General features: G+C 39.0%; 5 protein-coding genes and 1 pseudogene across 9 annotated transcripts in view; 5 read left to right on the top strand and 1 right to left on the bottom strand.

The window, feature by feature from the left end:
- Positions 1-106: 106 nt before the first annotated feature.
- On the top strand, positions 107-4,065 carry LOC124407418 (aldehyde dehydrogenase, mitochondrial). The gene is made up of 8 exons (XM_046883529.1): positions 107-291; positions 1,719-1,964; positions 2,089-2,335; positions 2,407-2,741; positions 2,827-2,964; positions 3,042-3,206; positions 3,294-3,451; positions 3,667-4,065. The coding sequence occupies exons 1-8, from the start codon at positions 196-198 to the stop codon at positions 3,812-3,814; spliced, it is 1,533 nt and encodes a 510-aa protein (XP_046739485.1). The 5' UTR covers positions 107-195; the 3' UTR covers positions 3,815-4,065.
- A 432-nt stretch (positions 4,066-4,497) lies between these two features.
- On the bottom strand, positions 4,498-8,808 carry LOC124407415 (myotubularin-related protein 10-B). Of its 2 annotated transcripts, none has more exons than XM_046883524.1 (10): positions 8,503-8,808; positions 8,090-8,284; positions 7,399-7,554; positions 7,165-7,289; positions 6,837-6,992; positions 6,390-6,694; positions 6,145-6,291; positions 5,894-6,066; positions 5,636-5,806; positions 4,498-5,335 (listed from the first exon to the last, which is right to left on the bottom strand). In XM_046883524.1, the coding sequence occupies exons 1-10, from the start codon at positions 8,563-8,565 to the stop codon at positions 4,868-4,870; spliced, it is 1,959 nt and encodes a 652-aa protein (XP_046739480.1). In that variant the 5' UTR covers positions 8,566-8,808; the 3' UTR covers positions 4,498-4,867. The 2 variants fall into 2 exon arrangements, with proteins under 2 accessions (XP_046739480.1, XP_046739481.1); XM_046883525.1 differs by having other exon boundaries at positions 8,507-8,808.
- Positions 8,809-9,034: 226 nt separating this feature from the next.
- On the top strand, positions 9,035-9,846 carry LOC124407420 (NADH dehydrogenase [ubiquinone] 1 alpha subcomplex subunit 13). The gene is made up of 3 exons (XM_046883531.1): positions 9,035-9,175; positions 9,312-9,462; positions 9,544-9,846. Exons 1-3 carry the CDS (start codon positions 9,076-9,078, stop codon positions 9,749-9,751), a joined length of 459 nt encoding a protein of 152 aa, XP_046739487.1. The 5' UTR covers positions 9,035-9,075; the 3' UTR covers positions 9,752-9,846.
- Positions 9,847-10,354: 508 nt separating this feature from the next.
- On the top strand, positions 10,355-11,981 carry LOC124407419 (annotated as a pseudogene).
- Positions 11,982-13,078: 1,097 nt separating this feature from the next.
- LOC124407417 (BTB/POZ domain-containing protein 1-like) lies at positions 13,079-17,847 on the top strand. 3 transcript variants are annotated; one of them, XM_046883528.1, is made up of 6 exons: positions 13,079-13,734; positions 13,954-14,637; positions 15,176-15,335; positions 15,413-15,570; positions 15,990-16,224; positions 16,523-17,847. In XM_046883528.1, exons 1-6 carry the CDS (start codon positions 13,454-13,456, stop codon positions 16,682-16,684), a joined length of 1,680 nt encoding a protein of 559 aa, XP_046739484.1. In that variant the 5' UTR covers positions 13,079-13,453; the 3' UTR covers positions 16,685-17,847. The 3 variants fall into 3 exon arrangements, with proteins under 3 accessions (XP_046739484.1, XP_046739483.1, XP_046739482.1); XM_046883527.1 differs by having other exon boundaries at positions 13,951-14,637; XM_046883526.1 differs by having other exon boundaries at positions 13,079-13,752; positions 13,951-14,637.
- Positions 17,848-22,463: 4,616 nt separating this feature from the next.
- The window catches only part of LOC124407413 (ras-specific guanine nucleotide-releasing factor 2-like), an 85,548-nt gene continuing 84,349 nt past the window's right edge, over positions 22,464-23,662 (top strand). Inside the window, exons 1-2 of one of the 2 annotated variants that reach the window (XM_046883521.1) lie at positions 22,464-22,682; positions 22,962-23,307. In XM_046883521.1, the coding sequence (XP_046739477.1) occupies positions 23,280-23,307 (28 nt within the window). In that variant the 5' untranslated portion in view covers positions 22,464-22,682; positions 22,962-23,279. Of the gene's footprint in view, positions 22,683-22,942; positions 23,308-23,662 lie in introns of those variants that run through there. The other variant, XM_046883522.1, reaches the window with a different exon arrangement.

The following is a 23,662-nucleotide window of genomic DNA, read 5'->3' as shown; positions in this document are numbered from 1 at the left end:
GATAAGTGATATGATGTGACCGGCGCCGTTTGGCCCGGAACTGTGGTACAAAACACCGTGTACAAATCGCTGTAGTTGCCGTATAAACATCTCCTGCCGAAGCAGATGCGCTCACTTTGCGGCCGGCAGTTGCGAGGCAAGTTTGTGAGGAAGAGACGTACGGTTCGATAAAACATTACGCATTATAACAAAATCATGCTTCGATTACTGAACGGAATCAGAGCCGCTCGTGCCTTTTCATCATCGGCTATTCCGGCACCGGAAGTTAATCCCAGCATCTTGTACAGCGGGGTAAGTACCGGCATGCACCTTGGATCATAGAACAATTCACGGGTTAAGATAGTCATTCGCCATTATGGAGCTTACATACGGACGTAGCTACGTATAATGCTATCTGTATCAAATCGTATATACATACCTTGAGAAACATTTCAACCAATAACGTGTGACACACGTGTCTCCTTCATGGGTACATATACATGTGTCATATAGCACGTGTCCTTGAAACATTTCTCGCGCGCCTCACCATTTGATATTTTTAATCTTTACACGTATGGTCAACTGTATATATTACACAATTCATATTGACCCGTTGTATTACATAACTTGATAAAAAACTGTTGATCAGTCAGAAATTCAATCGCTTAGACCCGGTGTTATCAATTGATGTCGTAATAACCGGCGAATTGTCGCTGTAATACTCTTTCGTGAAACGCAGCATCTGGTTGAGATTAATTTATCTCTTATATCGGCGCAGGTTATTGCGTCATTATGAATTATCAAAATTCTTGAGCTTAGATTGGATTAGCTAATGCGTACTTGAACAGGAGAGATATTGGCGGAGAATATATTGAGACTTCATTACACCACAAGCCTACAGCTTAAGGGGATGTATATTTTCGAACATTAAAGTCCACGTTTCTCAAACATCAAGAAAGGCTAAAAAGACCCATTCTATATGCAATTCTGGTCAAAAACACTCCAATGCACTTTTATGTGGCGAAGAATTCGTAGAATTTATGCCATTTTCTCATGGGTAAATCATAATAAATTTAGGTCCACTCAGGTAGGTACTCGTAGTTTGCAGCTGTCCACCCCACTAAAGCAAAACAGACGTTTCGTGTGAACGGCGCACTAAATCGGTACAGGCATCACAAAAAGCCTCTTCCTCATGACATTGTCGATGCTATTAAACCTTGTAACGGATTTGAATGCCCCTTAAAGATATCTCATAGTATCCCAATATGCCCTTTATTTTAATAATAGTAATTAGACATACCCCTTAAAACTCGGACTAAAAATATATTATATACTAATAATCGTATTTTCATAATTTTGAATGTTTATAATCGCGGAGCAAATTTTCTAAAATTTAATTTTTATCATACAATACGTCTTATTTATAACATTTTGTTTTTTGATATTTTTTCTCCATCTCTAAATGTAGATTGACCTTACACCTTTCTCTTTATCACGTCGAAAAAAGCGATACCAAAACCAATTCAGTTAGAATTTCAGCTGCGACGAAAGCCTTATAGATCTACGAAATCAGTCTAAGAATTATTTGAATGATAAATTCAGTTTTTTTTTAATAGTCATATTCAAAAATAACTGAAAAGAATCAGCTCGTTTCAATTTCTGCGAATTCAAAATATTTCGATCAGAAAGAACAGATTAGATCTAATTTTATAAATAAACAACGTATTTCTTGTTCGTAGATTTTCATTAACAACGAATGGCACCGTTCCAAGTCAGGGAAAACTTTCCCGACAATAAACCCTGCGACGGGAGAAACTATCACAGAAATTCAGGAGGGTGATGCTGCGGATATTGACATTGCCGTTCAGGCAGCCAAGAAGGCTTTCAAAATTGGTTCGCCCTGGAGAACGATGGACGCGTCTCAACGGGGCGTTCTTCTTCACCGCTTAGCCGATCTTCTGGAACGGGATCGCAAATACCTTGCGGTAATCTACAATATTAATCCGCGCGCATTATTACTAGCCACTCACTTTTTCACCTGCAGTTAACAATGTTCGACAAACAGGCAGCAATAGAATCATAAAGCACGTCTAATATCAATCATTATAGTCTTTGGAAACGCTGGATAATGGAAAACCATACACCGCTTCGTACACGATGGATCTTAAGGGCAGCATCGATACTCTTCGTTATTATGCAGGCTGGGCTGACAAAAATCACGGAAAAGTTATTCCCTCGGATGGAAATTACCTCACTTACACGAGACACGAGCCAGTAGGTGTTTGCGGCCAAATTATCCCCTGGAACTTTCCTATCCTTATGATGGCCTGGAAATTAGGACCGGCGCTGGCAACTGGTAATTGACGTATTTTTATCGTCTGTTTACTTAATTGTTTAGCGATAACATAATCCTCTTGCACATTTCAGGAAACGTAATCGTGTTAAAGCCGGCTGAGCAAACATCGCTGACGGCTTTGTACATCGCCCAGCTTACAAAGGAAGCTGGTTTTCCTGAAGGTGTAATTAACGTCGTTCCTGGATACGGTAATGCAGGAGCAGCTCTCGTCGCCAATAAGGATGTCGACAAAATTGCCTTCACCGGATCCACGGAAGTGGGGCGACTGATTCAGCAAGGATCCGGCGTGGGAAATCTGAAGAGGACCACCTTAGAATTGGGGGGAAAGTCTCCGAACATCATTTTCAAGGATGCAGACTTCGATCAGGCCGTTGAATTGGGTCACTTTGGACTATTTTTCAACGCGGTAGGGATGAAAATCGGTTTTCAGTAGAATGATGGTCCGGATAAGCGAGACAATCGTCGGAAAACACTTTCCCCATTTGTTTTAGGGGCAATGCTGCTGTGCCGGATCCAGAACTTACGTTGAGGATGCAATTTATGATGAATTTGTCGAAAAAAGTGCAGCCCGTGCCAAGAGGAGAACGACCGGAAACCCGTTCGATGCGAAAACAGAACAGGGTCCTCAGGTACCATAACGTCGAGCTAAAATTATTCCGTTTTGTCATCTACGTACAAATGTGCTAACTATACCGTATTTACACAGGTGGACGAAGAGCAAATGAACAAGATTCTAGGTCTGATCGAATCCGGAAAGAAAGAAGGAGCGAAACTTGTTACTGGAGGAGAACGAGTTGGCGACAAAGGATGTTTCGTTGCACCAACTGTATTTGCAGATGTCAAAGACGATATGACCATCGCCAAGGAGGAAGTTAGTTTATCAAATACTTAGTAACACGTACATCCGTGTTCGGGAAAATTTTCAACCTTAATACTAACACTATGGTTACGCTTTCAGATCTTTGGGCCAGTTCAGCAAATATTGAAGTTCAGTAGCTTGGACGATCTAATCGAACGTGCGAATAACACAGATTATGGATTAGCAGCGGCAGTATTCACTAAGGACATCGACAAGGCCAATCACTTGATCCAGGGACTTAAAGCCGGAACTGTGTGGTAATTTCATATTAATCATCATTCAATCCTCAGAGTATTATAATTATGGAAGAAAATAAAATTAGGCTGAACCCGTAAACCTTTGGTAGGCTTCTCCTTGTTTGACGAAAGACTTTACAGTCTCTTGATTGCTACTAACACTGTTACTTTTCAAGTTCAAAGTTCTCCTTTCTTCCGTAACAGAATCATATTTTGCAAATATTTTGTGCAAACAGGGTGAACACGTACAACGCATTAGTGCCACAAACACCGTTTGGTGGTTTCAAAAATTCCGGACATGGACGAGAAATGGGAGAATACGGTCTTCAGGCTTACACAGAGGTCAAGAGCGTCATTGTTAAACTTAACCAGAAGAACAGTTAAATTGCTGGAACCTAAAATTGTACCTACTACATGTAGATATAATGAGCATCTTATTGAAGATAAAGATGAATTTTTTTTTTCTTTTCCTATCAGACATGTAAGTCTTATTTTTAATATTTCTACGATTACGTTTATACTGTTTTCATACTGTTAGATTTTACATTAATGAAATTACGTGATTTCGAACATGATTGTAAACCAAAAGTCTTATACCACACTTGCAGTAAATAAAATAGTCAAGTGAATATACGCAGATGTTATGAGCTTTATTGAATTCTTTGGTATGCGCGTTACGCACCGTTGAATCAGAGTCGAATTTACGCTAACAGGTGTATTCAAACGATGTCACCCACTACAACAGTATTGTACACATGCTGAATACGTTGTATGTTGTCTTTACTAAGTGTGTGTGTGTGTCTTCCTGTGTTAGTTTGCATATACTTTGAATGATATATTTTCTATTATCAAAAAAAATTCTAGCTTTACTGTAACTTAATATCGTACATCGCATGTAGTGCATACATTCGTATATTATTTTCTAAATTATATATATATATATAACATACAATAACTAATAATAAGCTCTTTTTTTATTATAAATAAAAAATAAATTAAAAATAATAATAAGATTTATCTTAGCTTTGACATATGTATATGTATATTAGGTAAATAAGATTGGGAAAAATGCTGCCTGATGCGCAACTAAATCGGAGCTTATGTTCCGTTTTGTTTACGGCCATGTTCTGTCTCTTAGCGAAAACAGAGTTACCGTGAGATTGAAAAAACTTCAAATTTTCGCTGTGACTAATTGTAAGCATGGGAAATCGAGAATTGTTTGCGTTGATGATTCAAGTTGTTGGGTTGAACGCATGAATACTTTGATGAATTTCGCCGCTATCGAGGACCTCAATCAATATACACAATTTGACCCTCGAAAAACCGGAAAGATCCACGGAAAAACAAGGCATTATACGATATAAGTAGCGCGCGATGGTAAATATTGTAAGGAGTAAACTAAATACAAGATCTAACAAAGAAATTTTTTATATAAAATTAATCGGGTGCTGTCAACAAGGACTGTACATCCAGCAGGCTTTCGGTAGCTAGCGTTGAGTTGTTCATAATAGGCGTGCTGATAACATTGCCAGATTTTTTATTGCTAAATGGATAAAAGCTGTCTATGTTCATCTGTACCAAATACGTTGTGACCTTATCAACAGGAGAGCCGCAACTGCCGTTTGCGTTCACTTTCAAATGATTAATGTCGTTTTGTATGAGCCGCGAGTATAGTTCAATGTGATTTCTACCTCCGTTGCGTATCTCAAGCGGTGGTATCCACCTGAAGTAGCATTGAGCCCAAAGTTCTAGGCAGGGAATATTGAACACAGGCTTTATGTAAGTCTTTCCTGTCGAAGATAACGACATGCTGTACAGAGGATTGTAGAATAGCAATATATCCGAATCGTTGAACTGCTCTCGCCAATCCCATACACTCCGTAGAATAAGAGGGCTAGCAGGATCCTGTATGGTAAGAATTTTTAAATCTATATCACCGAAGCTCGAGAAGAAGCTGTTTTATATTTAACTAGCTGTTCCGGCAGACGTTGTCCTGCCCTTTTCGGTAGGTGTGCAATAATGTGTTAATAATATGCAAAATATGTTAACAATAAATATATCTATATAGCTATGAACCCTTGTCTCGATAATATAAATATATTGTATGAATATGGCCTCAATCGGTCAAGTCATTCGGAAGTTACACGATCACTAACAATGCACAGAAGAATTATGTATGTAAAGATAATCTCGACAAAAACTCACCATAGCTGCGTCGTATCGATCTTTTTCACAGTTAAATATGAATGTGTCAAATATTGAGATGTGTGCCGAGTCCCATAAGGTTGTGAGATATGTTTCCGTAAATTCAAATTCAGCAGGGAATTGCTGGCAAATTTGCCAAACACAGTCAAGATAGAGGAGAAGTAGCGGAGACTGTTGAAAATCAAAGAAATCTATGAGTTGTGGAGATGTAAGAGATTTGTAATGATTTCGAGATAATATTACGGAAATACAGCATACCCTTTCTGAACTTGATTTCATAATGTGGCCGAGCCGATCACAAAAAGGGTGCCCAGCGGCAACCCATTCTTTTTGAAGAAGGGACTCAAACCCTGTTATAGTTCGATAATAAGGATCGAGTAATAATTGGACTAAACTCGATATAACACAACATAGATCTCTGCTTTCCCCTTCTGAAAAAATCGACACCGTGCATAAAAAAAAATGTGAACTTTAGGTGCAGGTAAATTATCTTGTACAGAAACTCGTACCTTGCAAAATTACTGAGGTACCCCCGTTTAAAGAGTCACTGGCTTCGACAGATTTCTCGAGGCAGTACGAAACTGATCTTAACCACTTGGTGCCTTCAAGTAACGAGTAAAAATTATTATCCTGAATCCAAAATTGCCGAATGTTTTCTGTAACATATACCAAATATTGTTAGGAATGGTGAGTAATAAATTGAGCCTTCATTCAACGGCATTGCAAAGATGTTACACATTAGAGCATAGAATACCTGGTGAACAGAGACTGACAAATTTCGCATATCCAGCAGCAAGCGATTTGACAGTTACATCTTTCTTCAATTCAATAACTATTGGTTCAAGCTTTTGGGGATGGCTTTTTCGAATGTTTTCGAGCATAATATTCTCCTGAGTTCGCTCTGTAATGGTCGGCAACAGTTCGGACATTCTGACCAATGCAGCGCCACGTTCACTTGACCACGACCAAACGGGTGGGCGACTACCTTGAAAGTGTCCAGCTGCTCTGGTTAGCTGACTATCCGTGACAGACGCTGGTACTATAATATATTGCGATAAACTGTAAATAATAACAAGTTAATTATTTCTTGGGTTACATAAGGAACAGAGCATTTGGCATCATTTCAGATATTCATTGGCTTATTTCGAAACTGTAGAGACTTGACATTGGTGGATTTTTGGTTGAGGATATACATACACACCTAAGAGAAAATTCAAATTCTACGTTTGCCGTAGACACTCTCCATGCCTTGTTCGTATTTCCCCTGATTCGAGTAGTACGTTGCAGTTCGCTTTCCCAATCAGCACGATCTCGAAATAAATGAACCCCTCTCTCCATGCTATTATAGTAAGGCTCTCTGAAAACGCAGAAATTTCACCTTTATCTCAAATAATAACTAATGCTATACAATAGAAAAATACTTTCTCAATGAAAATAGCAGTAACATAATAAAGGGCATTTTACAACTAAGTATTATATGTAATTAGTAATAGTAATAATAGGGATGGGTCATTACTTATTATACTGACTTGTAATCATATGCAAACAGAAGTTGATGCCTACTAGGGAAAGCGTGATGCAGTAGAGTGGTCAGTAAATTTTTACCACAACCGACTGGTGAAAACTTAAATGAAAATGACCACGTCCTCATATTCTGAAATCTCATATTAGTTACTACGTTTTATCACACAGCAAGAATACACATGTATGCATAGTATACAACGCACGACCACAGACAAATGTAAGGACCAGATATAAACCACCTTGCAGACGATGAAGATTCCTTCTACTTTGGAGGGTATCGTACTTCCGGTATAGAGCCGTCTCTTTTTGTTGCCTACGATTATATAAATGTCGTGTATATTTGACAAACATGTGTCTGTATATCCGTATAGATTATTTTGCTGATAAGTTATGTCCTGGAAAGAACATTATTCAGACTATTAATAAAACTGACCACAGAAGAAGACTTGTTAATGTGTCGTCTGATGTTCAGATGATATTTAAATAGATGGCATATTATAAATCATCTGCTTCATGAAAACTACACTGAGAAGTACTTAGTAAAAGATATTACTTAAACTGTGCATGTAATTTACAATTAGTTACAGTTTCTATACAGAATGTTTTTCAATGTCATCCTTGACTAAACTAGACATTATGATGCAGTATGAAGAAAGCTGCTAAAACAGATATCTAAGAGAGTACTTGATATAATATCATCATAATTTCTAAGCTAATTATTTTGTGTATTTGTTGATCATTTCTCACATTGAAGGGTTTTTATCAAATGTAATGAAAATATTTTAGCATAGAGTACACATTAATCTTTTCTGACAATATCTTGTATTCATGCTAGACTTTAAAATAACGCGTTAAGAAATCGACGTCTATACAAATTCTGCAAGTAATTTAGCAGTCTTGAACGAATAAAATAATTCTGAATGTTCTCACCTCGCTATTGGTATCGTCAGTGGTGACGAAACTGAGCTTGAAATTTGTTACCGACAATATTCCGGAAATTCCTTGGGTCAGATCGCCGACAGGAGCAAACATCAATACATTTTGTGCCTTTGTAATGAGAACTTCACCGCCGAGTAGCTTCATGCTATTTTCAGACAGAGAATTCCGATGGCTTGTACCGAGCAGCTGAAACCAACAGTGAAACGTGCAAGAGCTTAGGATGCTTACGCGGTACTGCTTGATGATCAAATTCCACAGTAAATATCACATCTCGTGGTACTTCTAGGTACTTCTAGGTTAGGTTCAAGTATTTACATAGTCATTCTGCACCATCTAATTACGAATTGACATACGAAACGAGGTACTTAATTTCGTGGATAAACATAAGAATCGTAGAGGCTTACCTGCATCTCATGTTGTTCGAAACCGACATAGCTGATAAAATTATTGCCAGTTTTGTTCTCCATTGTAGCAAGCTGCTAACCGCTATCAAAGGGAAGAAATATCCGCTTCAACGATGTGAAAATCTCCGCTCATCAATTTGTCGGTGGTATTTTAAACGTCAGGGGAAACTTTGAGGCGGGGAAAACGCGAGGCTTGACATATTTCAAGAGAATTGAGAATGGCAAGACAGCAACGAGGTGAAAATGGAATTTCAAAAAAAAAAAAAAAAACAACAAAAAAATTACACCGAGGTTGTGTGTTGTTGATGGATTTCTGATAACAAAATGAAACTAGGTTATTGTCAATTCGATTGTGAGATGTATCAAGATGTATAATGAATGTAATATGTTAGTAATGTTATACTGTCTGCTCGATCGCCGCTGCCTTCTATCATCGGTTTTGGTATATCACTGCAGAGGTCAGTACTGACTGTATCAAGGCCGCTATTTTGGAGCGAAACGCTTCTCTTAGTTTCCTCGCTATCATTACTTAGTATTCTATGATTTGAAGCGCGGTGTTGCTGCCAGTGCAACATGGCGACCGCAGCCAAAACGACTCCGCAGGATCTGCCACCGAAGGGCGGATACGGACCAATTGTGACCGACAGGATTAAATTGCGGACCATTTTCGGTGGTACAGTATCATTCGACTTGCATTAATTCAAGTCACACGCCACAGTTTCTCAGCAGTTGCGATACTTGGTTATGTTATGTAACTGGAGGTTCTATTTAACCTACAATCGATCAGCTGTCCTAATTTATGTTCTTAGGTCGGTCGTGGTTATTTGGATATTTCGCTGTCACGTCAGTCTCATTCTATATTTACTTCAAGGGATATAAAACCATAAAGAGACATGACGTTGAAATGAGAAGCGCCCGAATGGTCATGTACCCTATACTGCTTGCCGAACGGGATCGAGAGTATGACAGTTTAATGGACTTGGTTTCAACAAGTTCTGATTTGAAAACTTTTATCTTGACTTTGGTCTTCCGACTTTCCAGATATTTGAAGCAGTTGAGACGGAATCGTGACACTGAAACAGAACTTATGAAGAACGTTAAGAATTGGGAGACTGGAACTTACTACGGCGAGCCTATTTATAAGACGGCGAAGAGCGGCAAACTCATAGAACCTGAAGCTATTGAGTACTACGCTTTTGCTCCGGAGCAAGATTATTTAGACCGTACCGAAATTACATTGTGGACTTAAGTTTAAAACTCAAAGTCGATTCCGGAGAGATTCACATAATGATATTTTAGTGCTGATTGTAATTCTAATACATGTTAAATAAAATTGTGTATAATAGAAACAACGCAGAATCTTATGAGCATGTTTGATAAGCATTATTTATTCTTAAGACTGGATAAGATTTGTGTCAACAATTAGATTTTCTTAGTCATATTGTGGAACGACTATTCCTGAACATTGACGAAAATTTGATTGAAAAATCCAAGATTTTGTGGAAATTAGGCATGGACTAGAAAATTTGATGAAAACAAACACATCGAATGCCGTATCTGCTGACTTGCGAATTGCTCTGCTTTATAAATACACGGCCATCATATTTAAAAAAATTAAAAATTGGAATGGGATTTTCAGAATTATTTAAGATTGGATTAGAGCATTGAATTACATATTTTGAATTCTTCAGAAGTGCTTAAATAGTGCTTACAATACAAAAATAGAGAGAAATGTAAGCCTATTATCAGTCAACTTTTGGAAACGAGAAGGACTCGAGTAGGGTCCGTTCCGTTTTCCCGCACGTTTCGAGAATAAAGCATACATCAAATCGTTGAATTTGTCATTTTTTAAATGATGCCCAATCGAATATGATTCTTCCTACAGTTTCAAATTAATAAAAAGTCGCGTCGCGGATTGCACCGAACGTCGCTATGGAGACAATGCTTTTGTTAGTCATGTGAGTGTTTCTTCGGTACGGATTCGCGGTGTTTTTCTCTGAATGCTGGCAGATCTCATCGGACTTTGACAGCATGTGTGATGGAGGGATCAAAGGCGATGGAAAAATGCGATGAAACTTGTTCCTCAAAGCAGCTGGATGGCGTTGTTGAGATTCGACCGAAAAGTCGCTCCTGCGAGGATCAGCACCGCTGGCAAACTGTGACGAATGATTCGTATCAGGCCCCATCGCCGAACCTCTCGCGAACATTGGGTAACCTACTATAATGATTGCAGTGTAACAGTAACATGGAAATTCAATTTTCTATTTTCCAGTGTGGTATTTACCATGCGTAAAACAGTTATGACTTTAAATAGAATTAGGAACGGAAAAGCGAGCACGTGTCATTTTAATTGACGTAAATTATTCGTATATATTTAACATTGCTGAGGTAAAAATAATGCAATCAGTTGAATACTTTGACTTTCGCTTGAAATCGTTTTGACTGCAATAACATTGTACATAAAGCATCCAAAAGCACCGTTGATCAAATTTAGGCATATTAGCAAGTTTCAATATGACGTCCATCGCTGCGATATATTGGCTTTCCCGTTACGTCACATAGGTGGCGTCAATTTCCATTCAAATTCAGGACATTTTCCGTTGGTGACTTCGGAGAAAATTATTTAAGCGATTGGCTTTAATTTGACCCGGATACGGTTGTGGCAGCAAAACCACCGCCGCCTTAGAAACGATATTTTTTCTGGGTTTTTCGTAATTCTACAGATTTGTAAATAGGTCGAAGGCGCGAGCTGGTGAAAAATTTTATCGGTATTCGTGTCTTTGGAGAAGCGATCGACGCTATGATTGCCGAGCCGCCGCCTGAGCCTGTCAGTCCCTCTGAATACGTAGAGAGTTTCTGCGACCCAAAATTCACTCCCTTCATGGATAGGACCGAGTGCGACAATCGGGTAGGTAATTGGAATTGCAGAAAAAATCCAAAGTATGAGGTTGAAGTTCGTAACGGTAATAGAACGAAAGTTGTTATTCCGCATATTTCAATTTAGGGTTGTTTAAAATTCTGTAAACTGGCATAGCATCAAGAAATTTGATATCTCGTAGAGTGAACTGCTTCGAAGTTATTTTAAGGCTGCAAAACAATGATATTTGGTTTACCGATTCCTTACCAGCTTCAATCTAATTGTTCTGGAGTTCTGTCCATACACACTGATCTATGCACAACTTGTATATATATAGATGTGTATATTGATAATGATGATAGTAGATGTAATTTGCACGCGATTTTGTTGGATCAGAAACACACCAAGTATCCTCTCTATGGCGGTGCCACAGTCCAGTCCTACTACAAATCTCAGCTTGACAAAGGAACGCTTAAAGCTCGAGCGGAAATTGCAAACCTCAACGAGCCTTTTCGAAGATCTTCCACTTTCACAACCCCGCCAGATTTGGCAATCAGAGAGCCGGTGGGAGGCTTCTAGAAATCAATGTCTATCATTGGAACCGTTCGCTGGAACGTATGCATCAAGGTTGAAAATATTAGAATTAATTCTTTTCACTTTTCTGAACCCAAAAATTTGTTATAAATAAGTATGTGCAATGTAGTTACGTACGTAGTTACGATATCATTTTATGTGGTGCAAAGATAAACTGGTTTGTTATCTCCCCATGTACCGCATGCACGTTAAATAAACCTCATTGAATTATCAGAAAAATTCCCTAATATTTCGAAGTTATTTCATCGTGTATTTCGGGCAGCATATAGTTACAATAAGGTATCAGCGGATTAGTATATTAAATTTGACATCCTGCGATGTAATCAGAAGATAACAGATTTTCTCAACAAATCAGAAATTCAATTTAAAATACTGAAAGTCGTAGTAATCGCATATCGCATGCGCTGATACCAGGCAAAAAAATAAATATATAGCGTTTGATAGCCATAGGAAGAATGATGATCTCGTCCATGTTTTCGTCAATTAATTCATCGACATGATAAGTCCTGCTAGTCCCGCGTAGCTATTAACTATGCTTGGTCAATAAAAATTACGCAAATTGTTCTCGCTTCTATTTTAAACACTTAGGTGTAAAACTTGAAAGCTATGCATCCTTAAAGGTGCGATTAAACCGGCAAATCCTTTATTGAAAAGGAGTGACATCTTACTCGACCGGTAAAAACTGACCTACAGCATCCTCTTCGTTCATCTTATGGTAATATATTTTATAATTTTCATCCACTTTCGCTTTAGGCCTACATTCTCTCAATCAACCAGCAATCAATCATCACCTCGTTGTTTATCATACCTTTGAGCATATATTACTGGGAGATAGCTTCGCGTGTACAGAAAAGAGAGAAAGAAAGAGAGAAAGAGAAAGAGAGAGATATATTTCGGTTGTAATCTGTATCGCTGTACACCTGATTTAGTGAGAGAAATTAAGTAATCTGAATAAATATTCCTCTCTCTCATCACTTCGGTTGCAGTTTCCGCAAGGTTGACGGCATGGATAGCCACCTCCGATAGTACAAATATGCTCTAGGATCATTACCTAGACTTTAGAGGGCCACTACGCGTAGCCTAATGCGGGTCGAATACCTTTGTTCACTCCAGTTTCGTGGTTCGCGGTATTTCGACGCGCGTGTCTGACTGTTGTCAATAGTGTTGTTAGTGACAAATGGTGACAAAAGTAAGCTGACAAAACTCGGTGTTCGCTGTCATATGAGCTTGGTACGTCCGAGCGAAATTTTGAATACATTCATCAACCCTGTCCGAGGTTAGAGTTCGGACCGGCATTGCTACTCGTGAATAAATTACGCGTAGAATATTGTAATCGAAATGATTAGTGCGGCCCAAAGTTGATGAAACGAGGCTCGTCACCCAGGATCTGAAACCCGGCAGCAGACTGGTGCTCTTCGAAAATGCTACGGAGCGTCCTCGTCCTCGCGAATCATCATTAAATCAACCGATCAAGGTCAGTACTGGTGAAATCGGTGCAAGATGTCGTCGGAAAGCTCACCCGAGGAGACATCGAATGCCATGACGAGGCTTAACATTCGATCGGACAGCGAAGAGGCCGAGGAACAACAGGCCGCCGATGGTGGGGCAGAACCTGCGGTCGAGTCGCCTCAGAACATGCAAACGTCCGGAGGCATCGCCTATTCACGGACACGCAGGGCTCCCGCGAGGATTGTCTGCGAGGACGAACAGCCGTCGACATCAGTCTCGACCCCTCAAGTCAGGTGCTCAGAGCCTTCGACTTCCGCCGGCCCCTCTGACAGGTCAGTTCCTCGACGAAGGTACGTCTCCCCAATTTTTTTCTACTCGCTATCGCTATTCGCATCTGATCGTTGGCCAATTTTCACCTTTAACGTTCAACAACGAGGGTCCTGCATCGATTACGAGGAATTTCATGCATGAAAAGTGTTGTTGTGTGCCAAATGTTCAAGAATTCTGTATGAACTAATTGTTGCATTTTTCATTCGTCATTTCTACAGCAGACCGCCCAGCAATTCTGTAAATACATTCCACCTCGAAGCCCGACCACAAGGCAGTGTTGTGGTAGAGTCAGCGCCTCTTCATAGACCGCCTGTGACTACTTACAACTGGCAAGGAACTAAAACTACAATGCGCGAGCGATTTTCTTTCTTGTTTAACAATGAGATATTATCGGATGTGTCTTTTCTGGTTGGCCGAGGGGCTCAACAGCAACGAATTCCTGCGCACAAGCTGGTATTAGCTGCAGGCAGTGCCGTCTTCGATGCAATGTTCAACGGTACCTTGGCCACTTCTGCATCTGAGATAGAAGTGCCGGATATTGAACCAGCCGCGTTTTTGGCTGTCCTGCTCTTCCTCTACACCGATGAAATACAAATTGATCCTGAGACTGTTATGACGACTCTCTACACTGCTAAGAAATATGCTGTCTCACCGCTGGAGAAACACTGTGTTGATTTTCTCAGAAATAACCTAACCAGTGATAATGCCTTCCTGTTACTCACCCAGGCTCGGTTATTCGATGAACCTCAGCTTGCTGCAGTGTGCCTCGACACTATCGACAAATTTACCACAGACGCCTTCAATGCGGATGGATTCACTGATGTCGATATTGATACACTCATGGTTGTGTTAGAAAGAGACACCCTTCGCATTAGGGAATCTAAGATTTTCCATGCCGTTGTTAGGTGAGTTTCATTTCTGTTTATTGTAAACCTTATATTTGAAAGGCTAGCAATGTCATGAGATGTTATCAACACGTTTTATCAGAAACTTTGATAAACTTGCTTTATCTTGAATAAGGACCTTTACTTTAAAAACAGCCACAGTTAAGTGTAAGAACTACACAGCTTACAAATTTAGACTGTGGTTTCTGAGTTCTACATTACATGAAATAAACATTTAACTTGTGTTTAACGTGAATGTTTAAAGAAGTCATTTTTCAACCATATAATCAAAACTATTCTTTCAATCTTCGCTACTATCAGTTTCTATGTTCAATGCATATACGTTCTCACATGCTGTATAAATAAATCAGGATGAACCATCGCTAGAAATTATGGAACTTTTTATTTCTGAAAATACTTTATATACTGAATTTATATACAGTTGATTGTGTGGTATTTTACACTATTCCAACATTACAGTAGAACAATCAAATTTCTGGAACTAGTTCACCTTTGCAAGAAATCCTGGCTCAATATCTAACGTCCATGTCGTTTGCAGGTGGTCAGAGGCAGAGTGTGCACGTCAACAGCTTCCAATCACACCAGAGAATCAACGCTCTGTTTTGGGCAGAGCGCTGTCATTGGTTCGATTTCCTTTGATGTCGGTAGAGGAGTTTGCCGGTGGTCCTGCACAGTCCGGTCTTCTGACCGATCGAGAGGTAAGGATTCTAATGTGCTTAATAGAATTGATGATAGGTACGTTTATTCATTACTTCTTCAATATCATGTACCACAGGTGGTTTCGGTATTTTTATACTTTACCGTCAATCCAAAACCTTCGGTTGGATTTGAAGCCATGCCTCGCTGCTGCATGATGGGAAAGGAGCAGACGGTATGCAGATTTCAACAAACTGAGAAAAGATGGGGCTACAGTGGGACCAGCGACAGAGTCAGGTGCTATTCTTGATTCTCATTTGATGTTCTGAAATCTCTGCGGTCTGAAATCATCGAAATTATCGAGGCGCCGCAATTTTGAAACCAGAATTTTTTCATACCTAGTAAACAGGGAACAGTAGGGGAGCTATTAATCTGCAAAAGTGAAATATTTACTAACTTGATGAAGAATGTCGCCTCATTTCCACGAAACTTATGCCTTTCCTGTTCTGATGCATAAGAGTAATCTCCAGCGTCGTGCAAGCCCTGACTCACTGATATAAATAATTATTTTCCAGTCAAGTACGAATACAATATGAGTATATATATATATGTATACACACTTTTTTCCTCTTCATTTTATATGTTTCATCATTTTTATACAATATTTTTTCACAAATCTTAACAAAACACGGTTTCTTTCGTATTTTTTTTTCCAGATTCAGTGTCGATAGGCGAATATTCCTCGTTGGTTATGGAGTCTACGGAAGTATTCACGGGCCCGCAGAATACGACGTTAAGATTGAACTCATACACACAGCTTCATCCAAAGTTATCGCGACAAATCATACCAGCTTTAGTTGTGACGGGTCGAGGTACACCTACAGGCTCATGTTCAAAGAGCCGGCGGAAATTTTGCCCAATACTATTTATACTGCCTCTGCGATGTTTAAGGTTTGACTATTATCATCTAGGAATTCTATTTTTTCAGAATTTAATTATTTTGAATGGATTTTCTTATGGTGCACTTTTGTTACAGCAGCTACCTATACGTTAATTTTTTGTCAGGTCAAAATCTCTGCCAGAGCAAACGCAGTTTTACCAAATCATTGTCTTTAACAGACAAAGAGGTTTTATTTTTGAGAAAATTGGCGATCGGTCAGTTTCTGTATCAAAATCCTGTTGCTAAATTTTCTACCCAGATACACCCTCAGATTGTTGGAGACGTTATAGTAAGAAAATGATCTTTCAGGGACCAGATTCTCACTACGGTTGTAAGGGGCTTCGCAAAGTGGATGTAGACTGCGGTAATGGTGACGGTAAAGTAAGGTTCCAGTTCAGCTACGCGGCTGGTAATAACAACGGTACGTCCGTTGAGGACGGACAGATACCAGAATTGATATTCTACACCTGAGCTACGATAATTATAAGCGATTTCCAGCCGAATTATCTGCTTTTTAGGGTGATTTCATCGATCTTGTTTAACATCGATGTTTTTTTATTTTATCAAGATAAGAATTATTGATTGGGGGTATTTAATTATTTGAATGTTCGGAAACAAGAATAAAGTAGTGAAAAAAGGAATGTCAATATTTCGGGAAGTGTTAATCGCGTAAGGATTGATTTTTTTCTTAAATGACACGAGATCAGTGAAATCTTCGATATTCTGGCGAAAGAAAGGGTACAATTTTTTTTTTTTTCAAATAATGTTAATTTTATCCGGACAAATTATTCTTTCTCTCGAAAATATTTCTTTTATTTATATGAATACGTTTGACATGTGCTTGCATATATCCGGAAATTTAAATTTCGTTGCATATACTGCGTAAATGCATACTTTGTGGGGAAAAACACCCACTTTATTCCATTAATATTTTTGTACACATTGCAGTTTGAATTTTGATTTGTCTTTTCAATAAATTTTTGATAAATAGAGGAATAATTAACGCTTCGAGTTACTATTTGAATTGTCCATTTGTTTCGGCGTGAACGGAGAATGTCCAAGAATTTTGCTAAATCGGTAGGGTTGTTCAGAAATGCAGTCGATCCGGCTTAGAACAGCCTTATTAGCGTTGCTGCCGTAATTTCACTGCATTCCTTTTTATAGGACATGAAGATTCTGGAAATTTTTCCACGTACCGTTGTATTGTTTAAAAAGTTTCACGTATCAGAACGTATTGCTGATACGTTCATGTAACTTTAGGAAATCATTCGCAATTTCAAAAAATTCTTGTACGTCGTTTTTCAAATATGGAATTTTCAATTCAGTTTATGCATATGCTGTTACGGACAACGTAATGCTAAACCCCATGAATAACACTAAAATGCCCAGTTGAAAAGCTGGAAGTTGAACAAAGACTGTAAACAGCTAATCATAATACATTTAATAAGACCTAGATACAAAATTTGCAGCAGTCTTGCGCGTTGTTTGCGAATAGTTTCCATTTCCTGGCTAGTGAGACTACTTAACCGTAGTATTAACACATATTATGCTTTCTATGTATTATAAATTAAGTTACTTTATATTATTTTTCAATTAATTAAGGTTAATAAGTTGTATGGAAAAATTCGCACCAATTCAGTGCATCCACATTTCTATATGACCCTACTAATCGTTGCGATTCAAGCAAATTCGGGAAATTCCTCGGTGTCACGGATGTTCGGTATATCTTGTTTCCATGCCACAAAAGGAAATTTATTCTAAAGCGTGTCCGGAGGAAGCCGGACGCATCAAGCACATTAGCAAATTAGCATCAGCCGCAAACAAGTCGTTTGCATGCTCCACACGGTCTTGTCACTGTAACCACAAACATGATTATGCTATAATTAAAAAATACTCGCGGCTGCACGCGTCACGAAGAGTGATCTTATCGTGCTGTACGTATCTAAATAGGCATTTCCATTCTTAGCTGCTAAGGCGATATTAGACGATTTTCTTTGCTTTTGAATTTGTAACTGATTTATTTGAAAGACCGTGACCTGGGACAAAGAAATCACACATCTATTTAAGTAAAAAAAACGTTTACCTAAAGCGTTTCTTTGTTAAATACCGTCATATTATAGTTCATCGAAATACATTGTTTAATTTTCTTCGAATACAATATCAATACGTCATTTTTATGCACTAACTGATTAATTCCATAAATTGCGATGCGGGTAATTTTAGTCGGTAAAGAAGATCCACCCGCCATTGATTTTCGCAAAATCTCAGTTTCTGAGCGTTTCGCGAAGAAGAAAACATAACCGACGATGAACAATGTATTCTTGCTGTTATCTTGTCTACTACAAACGAGCCTCGGTTAACTAACTAATGCTGGGAAAGATCGGTTCTGCAAAATGAACTCTGAGGTCACATTTATTTCGTCCCAGCCCTTGAATATTTCTAACTGAATGTTTTTTTACGTCTTCGCCGAATTCGCAAACGCTCTATTGGCTAGATAGTCTTAGGCAATTAACTCGTATCTGTCTACGCGGCGTATTTGCTACGTCTAGGGTTTAATAGGGTAAGGTAAGTCCGTTGTACCTTAATCTTCGACATGAGCATGGTTGCGACTTTGAGGTTCCTTAGGTAGATAGCATAATATTGGGATACCGAGGACATTCGGGATCTCGAACAAAGGAGCGAACTTCAAAGAGCGCTGACAGCGCGGGAGTTTCGCGAGAATTTCGTTGGTAGCAGCTTACTTAGGATCTGTGATCTCTGCCGTTGCCTACTTCTCAGTAGAACCTTCAAAAAAGATTCTTTCACACACAGGTCTGTAAAGCTTCCTAAAAACATTGAATTCTACTTTGCATGGTACAGAAAATATGTTTTGAAAAACAAGCATTCTAAATTACTTAACTCTGCACTACAGCTGGACTCGAATAATTGATTTCGAATCGCAATAACGGTTAATCGATCGGATGTGCGATTGATCGCGTTTTCTTTGAATGCGCACCTTCAGGCTATTAGTCAGACTCGGTAGGAAATGAGGCTGATTCTGAAAGCTTCCGGTGTCCCCAATTTTACAATTAGCCCGAATCTCATCTACGGACGGTCAGGCTAAAGGAAACTGTTTCCTGAGGTCGTCCGACTTTTTCTTAGAAAGAATTTTACTTCGTATAGGTAAGTTGTTTGCCGAGAAACCGAAAGATGAAGATTGCCACGTTGTGTGGGAAGGAGGTAGGCTAGAAAAAATACCAAGGACAATTAATTGAAGTGCAAACCACAACGGGCGAAGGCAAAGACGTACAACTTATCACCAAATACACACGGCCATTGTTCGTTTTCATTATTTTGCGTATGATAAAATGCGCAATAACATTACTGTGCAGTATTATACACAATACACATTCATAAGAAGCAAACGCCTTGGTATTTTTGTTTTCCTGCGTATCACCTCAGGCCCCAGGATGTGGTAATAATTATATCGTTGGGTGCGTCACGAGTTTTGCAGTAAATTATTACACGCTTTCGCCAGTACCATGGAACAACTTGTTGTTCCGACAATCGGCGCATCACAATGGCGATTGTCTTCCTAATATGCGAATTCTCACATTTGTGTTATGCGTGATGAATCTTTTCTTTGAAAATTAAATCCAAATGCTCAAAATCGCACAACGACAGCGTGTTCATGTTCATTTTGCAGACTTGTTTTTACTGACTTGCCATTGTATTCGATTGTGATGCGTCGCTTCGTGGGGAAAAATTAGACAAATGTTCGCAGTATCAGACAAAATAATTACTTGCCAGTGGGAATTTACAACTATTGAATACGTTTCTATAATTAAAAAAAAAAAAAATAATAAACAACGAAATTATATACAAATTACGTGTTATAATAAAGTGCTGCAAGTTTAGTGGCATCGTGATAGTTTTTTTTTTTTTTTTTTTTTTTTTCCTGCAGAGCAGTGTTGTGTAATCGATGAAGCAAAATCATAGTATTAGCCAAGGAGACGCTTGTACTCCACGTGAATTAGGTTCAGGAGTATGATAGTGTGATTTTTGCCCGATTTCTGGTATTTAATATATAATTTAACTCAATTCAAACACAGACAGTATATTGATTTTATTGTAGGTTGTTTCATTAAAAAACGGAGATTGTTTTGTACTTTTGTAGTAATTACACTTTACACAGCGCTTTCGGTAGTAGTCACCCTCACCCATTATTGCCACGCCAGCTTCAGTAGTAAAGCTCAGTCGAGATCAGCCTGCTAAGACAGGCTAGAGATCAACTCAAGTAGTACTTGCCGGTCGAGGTCTGCTCAGTCAGAATTCAACAGCCAAAGTGGTGAGAGATGTTAAAGTAGTATAATCCCAGTTTTGTCAGACTGTGACGAGCGGCTGGAGCTGTTCGTGTAGATGGAAAGCTCCGTCCAAGTCAGCTTGCAGCGGCACGATGAGGACTGTTCAAGTATTGTAATAATCTTTCGAGATCCGCATAGTTACCGGACTAGTTAGTCGCTCTCTTGTATCGAAATGTGTGTAAAGGGTAAAGGAGGGGTGAGCTCAGCCCTTCAATAGGCTAACTAATAATCTATTTCCCTTTATAAGTTGAAGAAACATCTTGAAAAAAAACTATGCGTATTAAAATCTTTCAGAAAAAATCGCAGAGATAGATGTTCAAAGAAAGTTTTAAAAGATTCACTAATCTTCAACCAACAGTTTCTCGAGTCCTCTCTACATTTCTCAACATCGTATTTCTGATTTTCTCTTTAAATATATCTCCAAAATTTTTACAGTTCTAATTTTTTTTTTCGACTTTTTCGCGTCCCTCTGTAGTTTGAAAAATTCATATGTTTATCAAGGTGAGTTGTTAAATAGTTTATCATCGTGGAAGCAGCTGTTCATTTGTTCAAATAAATTCAGTATAGATCGATTCAATTCAAGCGTATACTTGAAAAAACTAACGATGGGAGTATCAGAGTCCGAATCACGGATTCTACTGAAATTGCCAAGGTTGTTTCCTTGTTGGAAAATATGGAGCTTGTAATGTTTAGTTTCATTCGGCCGTTCTTGGCTCCAATTAAAATTGATTATAATAGCAGTTGAACGAGTGGAATGCTCTAATGATTAACGAAGTCTGCTGTACCTATATTTTTGTACATGAAATATTAATTTTCATTGTCCTCTTTCGAAGTTGTGATCATAGGTTCTCGTAGATTCAAATGAAAACGGACATATTAAATTATTTCAGAGCCGTAGTGAAATATAAACCGCGAATATCTGGCAACCTGATGTATTGTAAACCGAGCTAAGGAAAGCCCAATGATTGGAGCTACAAATCACAAGCTCCATTTGGTTATTTTGAGCCAAAGAAGCACGTCTAGAAATTTCCGCAGAATACGTGGGTCGAAAGTCTGATACTCTCCTTATAAGTTCAACGTATTCGAAATCTGGGAAATCGTATCAAATGTCAACACGATCATTCGCAAAAAACGAGATTTTTTCCCCATCGCCAGATCGAACTAAAGAAAATCTCTTCCAGAGATACGTTTAAATTTGGGTCATGAAAAAGAAAAGAATCAAAATTTTATCCATATTATAAAAAATTTCTGAGAACATTGGAAGCTTTTGCTTTAAAAAAGGTGAAAAAAAGGTAGTATAAATAAATATGAAACGTTTACATATTATTGAAAAAAAAAAAAAAAAAAAAAAAAAATTAATACCGTATCCGCAGAACAAAAAAGTTAAGATTTTCTGTAAACAATCAGCAACCGTGTTTGTGGAGTCTTTTGCGATATGAATATCAAGAAAAAAGTTTTCGATATTCTCTTTCTTGGTAAGAAGTTTACATACTTTGATTACCACAGAGGCGGGTTGTCTGCTGTTTTTGAATTAAGCACCGTGCCTGTATCCCAGATCCGATCATGCGAGGTTTTTGAAGGGGTAGGGAGACCACGAAGCCTCGCAGACAAAGCAAAAGCCCTACCGAACCCAAAGGATGAAGAGTTCTGCCGGGGGGCGAATTGCCCTCCTCTCCCAAAGCCGAAGATACGGGAAGGGCCTTTTTGGGGGGGGGGGGGGGGGGGGTTAGATATGCCGTGTGCGCGCGCTCTTCCCTGTATCAGGTCCCTCTCCTCCCCCCTCCCCCCCCTCTCCGCTCCTCTCTCCCCTCTCTTCTCTCTCCTCCCCCCTCTCCTCTCCTCTCTCCACGGCCTCGTCGGCTCGTCGCAAGCTCGTCGCTCGCCGTTACTCGGACTCGGAGCACAGGCACGTCGCGAGCGCAAAGTTGACGAGCACCGCGACGATGGGATCAGAGAAGAACTCGGCTAACGGTCGATTCCGAAAATCATGGGAAAAAGCCGTCGTAACGCCTGCAAAATCGTTTCCCTCGTCCAGTTTTTAGTTTTAAGTTAGAATTCCAACCTTCGCTTTGAACCCGGCGCTCGTTGGTTCTCTTGAAATCGCAACAGACAAACGGAAAATAAACGTAAACATATAATAAAATAGTAGAAACCAAAAGAACAACAAAAAAAAAAAAAAAAAAAAGGGAGAAGAACGAAACAGAAGAAAAAAAAACAAAAAAAAAAATACAACACACGTGTATAAAAACCCGTAAGAGAAAAAAATATTTCAACAAGGGTGTTAAAGTTTTCGGATGCAATCACGGTTCTGACTATATATATTGAGTTCCTCTATTCTTTGTTATTGTTTTCTTTTTCAACGTTATATTCTTCGATCAGTTCGTATTACGTTCGCTTTGAAAAAGCTCACCGGCAGCGAGTATTTGGCGGGAGAATGAAGCAGACGACGGGGAGAAAAGTTGGCCTGAAATTCTGTGCCGCGAAATTGAAAGAAGGAGGATTGAGATTGAAGTGAAAGACGAAGAAGCCGGGCAGAATAAAACGTAAACAAACAAACGAGCAGGATAAACCGCGTTTGATTTACGCGTACGATGTCCGCGGAGCTTTCGTTGAGCGTTCGAAAACTTTGATAAGCTAATCACTGACTGACTGATTAATCAATCGGTCGATTGATCCGAGTGAGGATTGTAGAATAAGATGAGCCGAGCGAACAGCCACTAACGATGCTCAGTCCAAAGATGCAACGGACCGGTAAGTACGGAAAAAGCACAAATTGCTTTTTGCTGTGTGCTTTTTGTCTATAATTTCTCTTTTCTTCTCCACGCTCGAAACGACACGCGAGTCTTATTCAGGGCCAAATTTGCGAGCCGATAGAAGAATGAAAATAACTCCAATTGAAATATTCACATCGCTTGACAAATTGCCTTCGTTCCCGGCTGTCGCCAGTATATCGAATGAATTTTTGAGAGAGTTGTAATTTCACCGAGACCTCCGTACCTGCTTGTTTTTATGCTCGAGACTCCCAAGGGTGTAATATTATTCGGCCTTGATTGTAAGATATGTTTCAGTAAGTGATGTTAGAATTTATTTGATTATCATGCAACAG

Source organism: Diprion similis, chromosome 6 (genome assembly GCF_021155765.1).
Source record: "Diprion similis isolate iyDipSimi1 chromosome 6, iyDipSimi1.1, whole genome shotgun sequence".
Taxonomy (NCBI): domain Eukaryota; kingdom Metazoa; phylum Arthropoda; class Insecta; order Hymenoptera; family Diprionidae; genus Diprion; species Diprion similis.
Note: the sequence above shows the minus strand (reverse complement) of the source record. Positions and strands in the feature narration are given on the sequence as shown.

What these genes read in the sequence shown, in the direction of transcription:
- LOC124407415 (XM_046883524.1), bottom strand. Translation starts at nt 8,565, where the DNA reads ATGGAGAACAAAACTGGCAATAATTTTATCAGCTATGTCGGTTTCGAA. An exon ending in GAATCTTCATCGTCTGCAAG is followed by an intron (nt 7,290 to 7,398) that starts GTGGTTTATATC and finishes ATGAGATTTCAG; the next exon opens with AATATGAGGACGTGGTCATT. An exon ending in TGTCAGTCTCTGTTCACCAG is followed by an intron (nt 6,292 to 6,389) that starts GTATTCTATGCT and finishes TATATGTTACAG; the next exon opens with AAAACATTCGGCAATTTTGG.
- LOC124407418 (XM_046883529.1), top strand. Translation starts at nt 196, where the DNA reads ATGCTTCGATTACTGAACGGAATCAGAGCCGCTCGTGCCTTTTCATCA. An exon ending in AGGACCGGCGCTGGCAACTG is followed by an intron (nt 2,336 to 2,406) that starts GTAATTGACGTA and finishes TGCACATTTCAG; the next exon opens with GAAACGTAATCGTGTTAAAG. An exon ending in CTTAAAGCCGGAACTGTGTG is followed by an intron (nt 3,452 to 3,666) that starts GTAATTTCATAT and finishes TTGTGCAAACAG; the next exon opens with GGTGAACACGTACAACGCAT.
- LOC124407417 (XM_046883526.1), top strand. Translation starts at nt 13,454, where the DNA reads ATGTCGTCGGAAAGCTCACCCGAGGAGACATCGAATGCCATGACGAGG. An exon ending in GTCTTCTGACCGATCGAGAG is followed by an intron (nt 15,336 to 15,412) that starts GTAAGGATTCTA and finishes CATGTACCACAG; the next exon opens with GTGGTTTCGGTATTTTTATA. An exon ending in GGGACCAGCGACAGAGTCAG is followed by an intron (nt 15,571 to 15,989) that starts GTGCTATTCTTG and finishes TTTTTTTTCCAG; the next exon opens with ATTCAGTGTCGATAGGCGAA.
- LOC124407420 (XM_046883531.1), top strand. Translation starts at nt 9,076, where the DNA reads ATGGCGACCGCAGCCAAAACGACTCCGCAGGATCTGCCACCGAAGGGC. An exon ending in ATTGCGGACCATTTTCGGTG is followed by an intron (nt 9,176 to 9,311) that starts GTACAGTATCAT and finishes TTATGTTCTTAG; the next exon opens with GTCGGTCGTGGTTATTTGGA. An exon ending in CTTGCCGAACGGGATCGAGA is followed by an intron (nt 9,463 to 9,543) that starts GTATGACAGTTT and finishes CCGACTTTCCAG; the next exon opens with ATATTTGAAGCAGTTGAGAC.